Source organism: Octodon degus, unplaced genomic scaffold (assembly GCF_000260255.1).
Source record: "Octodon degus isolate 3935 unplaced genomic scaffold, OctDeg1.0 scaffold00165, whole genome shotgun sequence".
Taxonomy (NCBI): domain Eukaryota; kingdom Metazoa; phylum Chordata; class Mammalia; order Rodentia; family Octodontidae; genus Octodon; species Octodon degus.
Window position 1 is genome coordinate 5,459,060 of NW_004524741.1, and position 11,425 is coordinate 5,470,484.

At 36.1% G+C, this 11,425-nt stretch overlaps 1 protein-coding gene across 2 annotated transcripts in view; it reads left to right on the plus strand.

Annotated features, from left to right (window-relative positions):
• The window catches only part of Wwp1 (WW domain containing E3 ubiquitin protein ligase 1), a 66,790-nt gene that overhangs the window by 3,202 nt on the left and 52,163 nt on the right, over positions 1-11,425 (plus strand). For both annotated transcript variants that reach the window (XM_004643095.3, XM_023703194.1), the window contains exons 2-4: positions 5,430-5,520; positions 9,543-9,681; positions 10,628-10,752. In XM_004643095.3, coding sequence (XP_004643152.1) covers positions 5,451-5,520; positions 9,543-9,681; positions 10,628-10,752 — 334 coding nt within the window. In that variant the 5' untranslated portion in view covers positions 5,430-5,450. The remainder of the gene's footprint in view (positions 1-5,429; positions 5,521-9,542; positions 9,682-10,627; positions 10,753-11,425) is intronic.

Below are 11,425 nucleotides of genomic sequence, written 5' to 3' on the forward strand. Positions count from 1 at the left end.
TAGCCAGTTAATCTTGTAAATCTCGCTGCAGCATTAAATGTTTCTTTTTCAAATCCTTAGTACAGCACTGTCCCGTTGGCCAGTCCTCTCTGGAAGCACCTCACAGGCATACACAGAAGGTGCTTTACTGCTTTCTGAGCGTTTCTCCATCCACTTGGGATTACTCATCACACATCCTAGCAACATTCATCGTTTTTATGTGATTAATGAATTTGAAAAGTAGCCTATGTCATCTGAAGTAATACACTTTGGTGGACAGTGACATCTTGCCTTTTTTCATATATTTATTGACCTTATAAGTTTTCTTGTCTACAAAATTCAGTTCAGCTTTTTCCCGGTTGTCTGATGTATTATCTTATTGTTTGTAGGCATTCTTATATAATTTAAATTCTAATCTTTAATTTTTGTTTTGAAAATATCTCAGTGGCTTGTTTTTCAGTGTTCTTTATTTTGATTTTTACAATTCAATTTTTATTTCATTTTTCTTATATGATAAACAAGTTCCCCGCAAGCATAAAGTTGAAATACTGACTTTTCCCTTCTCTCAAGATACCTATCAAATTTAGTGCTGTAATTTATTTGATATTTACATCATAAGATTGCACTTTATATTTCATTTTTAGTCTGTTTGGAATTGGTTTTATATATGATACAAAATAGGGGTCTAGTTTTTCGAGGATTTTTTATCTTTTTGAGACAGGTTTCACCGTACAGTTCAGACTGCCCTTGAACTTACTTTGTAACCCAGGCTGGCCTTCAACTCTCAATGGTCCTCCTGCTTCAGCCTTTTGAGTGGTGAGATTTCATGTTTCGCCACCACATCCTGGATTCAGTTTTTTTATAATCTTATTTATCTGAGAACTAGCTTCTGACTTTGTTTGCCTTTCTTTTACTATACTAATTTCTCATTATTTTGAGTTTTCCCTTGTTATTCTTTTAATAATTAGTCATGTTGACCTATTAGCTCATCACTTTACAACTTCCTTTTCCAACTAAGTTTTTAAGGCTGAAGATTTGTCTCTAAGTGTAGTATTTTAGGTATTCTGCAAATTTCTATATGTTTTTATTTGTAGTTCTTTGCATTTTTAAAATTTTCATTACAGTTTCTTCTGACCCATGAAATACTTGAAATATTTTAAAATTCTACTTTTAAAAATGTTATATTCTGTTGAGTTTAATTGTATTACAGTCATAGACAAGGAAAAACCTTATTTTAAATTCAGTGGCATTTTTATTACTATGTAGTATGTATTTTTTTGTATCTGTCTTTACATCTTTAAGAAGAAAGTTCATGGCCAGAGAGATAGCTCAGTGAAATAAGTGCCTGCCTTGCAAGTGCAGGGTCCTGAGTTCAGTCCTTGGTCCAGCAAAATAAAAGAAGAAAGTTCATTTTCTCAATTGTTTATTAAGCCTTGTCTTTGTCCTACCAGACCTGTCATTAATTGGGATGTGTTAGAATCTTCCATGACAGTCATCAGTTTGCCAGTTTTCCTTCTTTAGTTCCTGTCAACTTTTGATGTAGTTTGTCTGGACTGGCTAGAGATTGGATTTGGAAAGACTAAGAAAAAGCATGGGCTCTAAATATTATTTGGTTCATATCCCCATGTCCATCAGCTGGCCAAGCAGCATAGTTCTAGTACTGAACTGGAAGCTTGGATTTTCTGCATGTTTCTTTGGGCCAGGTGCATATGTGATATGTTAAACATTTTTTGCCATTCCTTCTTTGGGCTTCTTAACTTCAGGTCCTTGAACAGTATAGGCAAACTCTCTGCATTGAGCCACATCCCCCAGCCTTTCCACTGGTGTTTATACCCTTCTCTTGCTCGACTGCCTTGAAGTCGCCACATTTTTTCTAGAGCACTCACACCATGTTTATTTCCATCTTTTTCTTGGCTCATTCTTCTTGAGATGATTGAACTGGAGCTACTTTTCCCTCATCATTTGTGAAGGATTGCATTGTTAAAATCCAACAGAAGGATTAGGACTTCACTAAAACCTTTTTTGTTGGGAAGTCCAGTGCTTTGCTTTACCAAAGCATTCTCTTTTGGTAGAGCAGTGAGTACGTTTAGCTACTGATTAAGTTTGGGAGGTTTAGGGACTTAGGAGTTAGAGAGTTAAGTTTTCTGCCTTCCTGAGTAATTTTTTTTCCCTAGAGACTACTCATTGATCTGATTTCCTACAGAAGTGAAGGAGGTCTCAGTCTGAGATGACTTCCTGTCCTTGAACATTTCACTTCGAGGTTTCTTCACTTTGCCAGTTTGGTGCTTTCCTAAGGCCATCATTCTAGTTTTGGTTTACATAGCTGATACTTTAGTTTCTCTTGTTCATTCCATAGCTGCTCTTCTTTTTTCTGCACCTGACTCAGCAAGCTTTGTCCCTTGAGATTGAAGTTGTGCACCCAGGCTGGTAGGTCAGCAAAAGCCATCTTCCTTAGTAGTGATCTGAAATTTGGAACTTGGTTTGAATCTTTGGGATAGACCTCAATCATCACACCTATAATCATCTTGAAAATAATTGTCTTTGGAGTTCCAAAACCAATTGCTCCTTCTGTTATGTCCATCCATCTTACTGGTCTGTCCATCCTCTGTGGCCATTGTTTCTGTAGTTCACCCTATCAAATGCTTTTCTTGAAGTCTTAACTCGTATTTAATCTTTGTTGCCCCACTTATTATAGTAATCTGTATGTCTGTGGCCTTCATAATCATTATATTTGTCTTCAAAGTTATCATCATCTCTTCTGTGAGGATGGACAATCATCACAGCTGTTTGTGACAGGGTGGGCTCTTAAGTCTTTTTTTTTTTTTTGAAATCCTGGTTGTTGTCTTGGGGGCTAAAATAACAATGAATTTAGTTCTTAGAGATTCTTCTTTGAGGGCACTGAGCATAGAATCCACTACCTAAAATTTAGCATAATCAAACCCATCAGCTTTTCAGGGTAATGTAGTGATGCACTGGTAAATGTACTGATTAACCCTCTGAAGAATTCCTTCCTGGGGTTTTATATTAAACAACAGGTCCGATTCTCTAGAAAAACAATGTGAGGTGGCAATTTAAGATGATGACTGCAGTCAAGATTAGATTCCTAAGCAGCCTGTGGACCAGTAGAGAAGAGACAGAGGTCAGCGGGGGTGCCTCATATATGCTGTTGTCGTAGCTTTGCCAAGTGGCTGCAACGTCTGCTTTCAGGTCATCTGTTTTTGTTGCTTGAGCTGACTGGTTGGGATAGACATGCCTTTCCATTAGTGCTACAACATGCCGGGAGGGGTCTGTTAGTGAGATGGTCTTTCCCTTTTTTGTCTGAGGCTGCCTATTGGGAAAAGAAAATGCATAGTTATGCTTTTTCAAGCATGCAAATTTAGAATTTTATATCTGCTTACTGAATTGAGCCTTTTATTCTTTTTTCTTTTAAATATGCATTTTATCTGTTACTATAACTCATCTAAGCTGCATTTTTATGTTTGACTCTGGTATGTCCTTTTCCTCATTTTTGCTTTCATTCTATTAGTATCTTCATTTTGTAAGATTTTTTAAATCTTACTTTCAAGAGGGCCAGCCAGATAGCTCAGTGGATTAAAGCACCTGCTTAGGCAGATGCAGGGACCAGGGTTTGATCCCCAGCATGCTGTGCTGGCCCTACCCCCAGTGCCTGCTGAGTGAGACAGCAACTGAGATTGGGCGTGCTGGTGCACTGTAATCCCAGCGCTTGGGAGGCTGAAAACAGGAGGAGCACAGCAAATCCGGTCTAGATAGTGAGACCCTGTAGACCCTGTACTAAAATCATATGAAAGAAAAAAAAAAAAAAAAACAACTTACTTTTGATCTTGTGTATTTTTTAAAAATCATTTTTGTATTTGGATTCTGTGTTTTCTCATAGTCTTGGTTATTCATCCCACCTGCCATCCTTTTTAGCTTTTTTTGGATTATTTTTTATTCTCTCCTATGTTTTAGAAATTATACTCTTATTTCTATTCTTTATAACTGACTTTAAAAATCTACTAAATGGTGATGGTGAACCTGTTATAGATGAGTGTACAAGCTGCAGCCCAAAACCCACTTATTCATGCTGAAAAGTGCCAGCACTGCCCTAGAACTTGAATGCTGAAGTTTCATTTAGAAAAAACAACTCATAAATGAATAGCTTTTGTCTTAAAACAAAAACACAGTAATACGCATGCCATGGGTTCATGACCGCTAGACTATACCATACATGCTCAGGTTTAGCATAAGGCATAAGGCCTCTGCTGAGCGGTGTAGGAATTTACTTCATTAACTGCTGTCCTCTTTATCTCAGTCTTGCCCTTCCATATGGAAGCACCATAATAGGATGTTATTATTGTTACTTTATACAGTGGTTATTTATATTTACTTGTAGTGATTTCTTTACTTTTCTTTCTTCTCAGATCATCCTTTTGTGGTGTTTCATGAAACACACCCTTTAGATTTTCAGTGATGAAAACTGCTATTCATAAACACTTCTGGCCAAATAACTGAGCAGATTAAAACACCTGCAAGCAGGCATAGGGGCCGGGGGGTTGATCCCTGGGCCTGCCGTACAGGCCCCACCCCCAGGGCGCACTGAGACAGTGATTGAGACTGGGTGTGGTGAGCAGGCCTGTAATCCCAGCTCTTGGGAGGCTGTAAACAGGCGGATCACATGAGTCCTATCTAGTAGTGAGGCCCTGAAGAACCTTTAGACCCTTCTCTAAAATGCAAATAAATGAATAAACAAACAAGCACACACTTTTGGTCACTTCTTGCTTGACCCAGTGCTTCATGTCCTGATCCCAGTGCTGCCAGCGTGCAACATATAGCCAAGGCAACACTTAGATTTACTTACTTATTTTTGTTTGCTGCTCACTATTCATTGCTTACTATTATTTCAACTCCCTTTAAGTCTTTTTTGTTTGATTGGTTTTTATGAGGTGGTACAAGCTTGATAATTTTTCATACTTTTGAGACTGTAGCAGAACTTGAAAAATACTCCATTTGTTTCAGTTTATCCAGGACCTGTCTGTGTTAAAGGACAGTCTTAACCTCATGCTTGCCAGGCAGGCATTATGCCACAGAGCTGTGTCCTTGGCTCCCAACCGAAATTGTAAAGGACAAAGGGCAAAAACTAGTACTCATGTGGTTCAGATAATAAATATTAATTTATCCATTTATATGTTTATCTTTGAATCAACACATAACCCTGGATTCCTAGTACTATCATTTTATTTTGCTCACAGTGACTCAGGTAGGACTTACTGGCCATATTCTTCAGTAGTTCTTCTCACACTGAGTTTTCATTTTAAATGGAGCAATGGAGCTCTGTGAACTTACCAACATATAATGGGGGGATAATAAGCATAGATTTTACTGAATAATTTTAATGATCTTGAAAATTACAGTCTTTTTTCTAATAGGTTGAAAAATTATTGATTTTCTAGGTTTAAGCTGAATTTTGGGAGATGGCCACTGCTTCACCCAGGTCTGATACTAGTAATAACCACAGTGAAAGGTTACAGTTACAGGTGACTGGTAAGTGATTTTCACAACTTAATGTATTGATTTTCTTGAAACTTTTTAAATATCTAATTCCCCAGACTTATTCCATAAGTAATACTCTTAGGCATTGTTGACCTTGGATATGTTTTAAGTGCACCAGATTTTAGTGCCTTTCTTCCCTTTGCCTTTACCTTCTTATTTTGTTTAAAGTTTTTTTTTAAAAAAAAACCAGCTTATAAAATACACGGTCCTTATTTCATAGTATCTTCTGCAGAAAATACTATTATTCCTATTGGTCAGTGAGGAGATTGAGAATCAGAGGAAGTACCTTTTAATAATGGGAAACTAACTGAAGGTGTAGGATTTAAAGTTGTTATTCCTGGGCTGGCGAGATAGCTCAGTGGATTAAAGTGCCTGTTTAGGTAAGCGCAGGGACAGCAGTTTGATCCCCAGCATAGCGCGCTGAGCAGGCCACAGAGTCCTGGCGTGGTGGCACATGCCTGTAATCCCAGCACTGGGGAGACTGAAAGCAGGAGGATCACTATGAATCTGAGCTGTGTAGTGAGACCCTATGACAATCAAATACATTAAAAATAAATTAATAGTTGTTATTCCTTTTATTAGCTAACAGTGATCTGTGTATTGATTTTTCTTTCATTTTTGAGAATGATCAGATAGTATCATTATAAAATCGGTTACTATAGTTAGGCAGATTACTGCCTATAAACTGAAGTAACTCAATTATTTTTAAAATCCTAATTTATTTTTGTTATTCATATATGTATTCTTATTTTAATTCCTGTTCTTATCTCATATTTGATTGGAAACAAATAAAATAAGAATCAGGAGAAGTGGGCTGCAGGTAAAGCTTAAATGGTAGAATGCTTACCTGAGGTCTTGAATTTGAATCCCTAGCACTTGAGCTTGAAAACTAATGGACTCTTTGCAGTTAGAATTTCTTAGCTGTTGTGTTTTATACTACTAGATTTCACTTTGTAAAAGAAAAGATTTAAGTCGTGTGTTATATTTTCGTACTAGTGGTGTGAAAGATCTGTTCCTGTTGAGTTAAAATGTCACCATTATGTAATAATATTTTATGTATTTTGTTCTCTTCACCTTTCTTACATCACTGTCAGATTGTCTTCATTATTTTCATTTTAAAGTACTTAAAGATTTGGAGAAACTGCTCAAAATGAAATTCCTTTTCATTTTGAACACATTTATGCCTTCACTATTCACTACTCTTTTTTTTTTTTTTTTTTTTTTTTTTTTTTGAGTTGCCTTCCCTTTTTCTTAGCCCACTGCACAAAGCCAAAAGTTCATGTTTTTTTAAAGAAGTATTAAACTGAGGATAATTGAAATTTTTGTGTTACCAAGTGATTCTCTTTAGGTCTTTTATACCCATCATTATGATTGTCTTCATACTAGAGTTTTCGGAGAGGTTATTGCAGAGGAGGTTTTTGTTCATGCTGTTCTTATGCAGTGTGTCACTGTGCGGCTCAGGCTGATTGAGCTCATCGTGTGGCCCAGGCTGGCCTCAGCCTTGCAGCGATTGTTCTTCCTTAGTGTCTGACATGCTCACCGGGATTGTAGGTGTGCACCACCACCATGCCTGGCTGCAAGTGAGGTTTTAAAATTAACATTTTCCCCCCTCTTTTGATGTTTTGGGATATTTATTTTGTATATAACCCTATAATGGAGGACATTGTATATAATACCAGAAAAAACTCATTGAAGAATAAAGTTTGTAATTCGTATTACTATAGGAAAATGACGCACATTAATTTTTTTTTTTTTCGAACTGCAGTTTTATTGTTAATTCAAGAATGAACCTACCTTTAACAATCATTGCAGTAGTGGGAGAGAAGGAATCCTAACAAGTGGGTCAGAGTACTGCCTGCTTTGTCTCTGGCTCTGGGAGATCTAAGAAGTTCTTAAAGCAGTTTGCCTCGGTCACTGTTCATGTTTTTGTTTTAAGCATGAAATACCAGAAAATATGGTGCCAAAAAATTATAAGTATATATATCAATTTTTTAGCCTCAAGTGTTCTCCTTTTTTTATGTATCTTTAGCTTCTAATCCTTTGCCATTGAAAACTGAAATCTGAAATATTAAAAATAAAATATATCTTATGTTCTAATAAGCACTACCATTTGAACTACCTTTTGATTTAAAGTCATAGTATTATAGTGATTTATGGGCATGCTTTTTTACCAGCACGTTTTAAACTCCTTCTGAGATTAAAAATTATCCTTTGAAAATCTCTTCCCTTCCTTTGCCACCTTCTAGTATTATTGAGCATTTTGCCAGTTAATGGGATGTGATGGGCCTGCAGTTACCTCAGAAAGTAATACTATTTAGGTACTATTGTTCCCCTGTATTTCTGCTGGCAAGACTGAGATGCAGAGAAGTTAGTTGATGTGCGCAAGGTCAGATTTCTGGTGACTGACAGTTAAATATGAATTTAGGTCTTTGGAGCTGTGGTTTTAGCACTGTCCTATACTGCCTTCTTCTTCCTATTTTCTCGTAGTACATGGACAAAACTTGTGTATAACAAGAAAATTATACTTTTACTTGGGATGAAAAATATCGTTTGGGACATTTCTTCAGAAAAAGCAAGTCTAAGCCTTTTTCATCAGTCCATTGGTGTTAGACTAACGCAACTTGGAACAGGGAAGGATGTGGGTTTTGCTATGCTATTGATAGTAAAACTTCAGGGTATAATTGATTGTGATTGTGCTGTTGCCAGTACTTAAGTACAGTGTTTGTTTTCAATCTTGTTATTCTTCAGATGGTGAGAGCTACTGTATTTCAAACACTGTAGCTGGTGAAGTGCTTATGCACAGTGTACTTCACTGATACACTGTGACTGTTCTCTCACAATACAGTGGGAGTTCCATAATTTATTTGTTTTCATGCACTTTACATACTGTATGTGTGACATGAGACTTTCCACCTTCTTCTCAAGACCTAGGATGTTCATAATTGATTTTATTAGTTGTAAACACTAAATTCACATTTTTAGCATAATATTTTGAGTAATAAGCTTAAATTTCATTTTCTTTGAAGGGTGGTAAGTAGGCTCTCACATTTTGGTTGTAAGTTTTTAGTTGAGAAAATCATTATTTTTTGTTTTAAAACAGCTTTTCAGATTTATAAAATGCCTTTTATATGATGAATACTACTTGGCAGGAATAATACTACACATGTTGAATGGGAAGACTTTTTATTTTTCTTTTTGACCATTGATTTAAATTAGGATTAAATTCAAGTGATGGGTAAAGAGAGAAATCAGAACCTCACAGACTTGGACAGGACTATGGAGTGGTACAGCTACTTTGGAAGTAGTAACCTGGCATTTACTCACCAAAAATTTACTATGTTAACAAGGAGTTTGATTTCTTGTATGCCCAGTGGAAGTGAAAACATGTTCACTTAAAAAATAAAAAGTACTCAAATATTTATACAGGCTTTCATTAGGCAAAGTAGATAAAATATGGCACTGCTGTAGTGTAGAATATTTGGCAAAGAGAGGAATGAAATACTGATGCATGCTACAACGTGGCTCAAACCTGAAAACACTGCTGAATGAAGGAGGCAGCCACCAGGGCCCGCGTGAGACGCCGCTTATATGAAATGTCCAGAAGGGCCCGTGTGTACAGACTGACAGACGGGTGTTTCCTGCATGGGAGGGTGTGATGCGGGAGGCTGGCAGAAGTAGGCAGGCCACTGCTTCATGGCTCTAGTCTCGTGGGGCCTGACAAAAGTGCTCTAAAATTTGGGTGGTGCTTGCACTACTCTGGAAATCTGTTAACGCTATGAGCTGTACAGTTTAAATGGATGATTGGTATATAAATTATATTTCAATAAAACTTACAGAAAAACCCAAAAGGCTCTTAGGCATTATCAGTAGCCCTGTTGTACTGTTTCTTCATTTTACCAGTAAAAGAGTTTCTACTTGCACGAGAAGTACAGTTTTATTTTTGTTGGTTTATTAGTAGGCAATACTACTTTTTGGCTACTCGTATTCACTAGTGATTATTATTTTTCTGTTAGTTTCTAGTGCCAAACTAAAAAGAAAAAAGAACTGGTTTGGAACAGCAATATATACAGAAGTAGTTGTAGATGGAGAAATCAAAAAAACAGCAAAATCCAGTAGTTCTTCTAATCCAAAATGGGATGAACAGTTAACTGTGTAAGTATATTATATAAAGGGTGCAACATATTAAAAAGAAAGTGTACTTTTTATGTTTCATATTTATAGGACAACTCCAAAGTGAAGTGTTTTTCTAAGGTGAATAGATGATTTAAACTATGAAACATCTTTAGTTAACTTCATTCTTTAAAAAAAAGCATAACCTGGACATGGTGGGGCATGCCAGTAATCCCAGCACTGGAGGCTGAGGCAGGAGGATCCTTGCAAGTTCAAGATCAGCCTGGGCTACAGACTGAGCTCAAGGCCAGCCTGAACTGCATAGTGAGACCCTGTCTCAAAAAAAAAAAGTAAGCATAATACTTTTTGCTTTTATTTTATAAACTAAATTACATCCATATAATACTTTTTTCTCTGAATGTCTTGGTATAGAAATAATGATCCTTAATTCTGGCACTTCTAAAATAATAATAGTATGAATTTGTATATAATAAATGTATTATAACCAGCGTCATCCATTTTCTTTGTTTCATTATTCATTTATTTATTTAACTTTTTAGACAAGGTTTCACTGTGTAGTTCAGAATGTCCTTGAATTCACTGTGTACCACATGCTGGCCTAGAACTTGAGGTGATCCTCCTGCCTCAGCCTCCCATATTCTGGGATTACAGGTGTGCTCCACAATGCTTGGCCACCAGTTTTCTTATATCTTGAAAAACTTGATCCACTTGAGTATTGTGAACTCTCAGTAAGACTCTCAAGTGTATCACTGGTATTTTAGCTTGCCAGATAAACATTCTAATCTAGTTACTAATGTCCTAATGTATTTGAAAGTGAATATTATTTTTTCATAATTCAGATAATTTACTATTTAGTATAACATTAAACTGAATTTCTGGTGGGGCATGAAGTAAGTGGTTTAAATGAATTACCACTCATAGTAATGCTACATCCTTGTGTATTTTTACTACAATTCTGTCCTTACAGAAGTGTGACACCACAGACTACACTGGAATTTCGAGTTTGGAGTCATCACACTTTAAAAGCAGATGCTTTATTAGGAAGAGCAACTATAGATTTGAAACAAGCTCTGTTAATGCATAATAGAAAATGTAAGTTTTTCTTTCACATACCCTGAAATCTAAAAGCAAAATAATTTTGTATTCATAAGGGAGAACTTCAGTTTTACTTACGTTTGTGTCATTATATAAAATAGGTGAAATTTACCGACCTTTCTATGTTCTGCCTACAAAACGATGTCATCCATTCACAATTATGTTATCAGTCACCACCAGTCATTTATTGTTTACTGAGTCATTCACTGAGTCTGTTCTACTTTGTTACCTAACAAACAGTTTTAGTTGTGTAAAATAAATACTAACTTGAAAAAAAATTTTTTTTCAGTGTATAGCTGTTCTTTGAAGCAAATAGAATATGGAAAGTCATAGTGTAGTTTAGAAACTATCTCTGTCTGTTCAAGAACAACCACACATAATTTGGTCTCTTTTTCTTGTTCATGGACATAAACATTTTCTTTTGTTCTTTGTGTTTGTTAATAATTACTATGAACATCATGTTTCCACAGCAGAAGATTTTTCCAGCCTGGGGATTTTTTTTTTTTAAGAGTAGAATATATTTGTTGGGGGAAAGAAAGCTTCCATCCCAGCAGAGGGACAGAAGGGGACCCGAGCAAGTTGCCCTATCCTAGAAATTCTTAAAGTATTTTAGGCTATTTTATTTGCATACCTCCTAATACTGGATATAAAAAAAAAAAAAAAAAAAAAA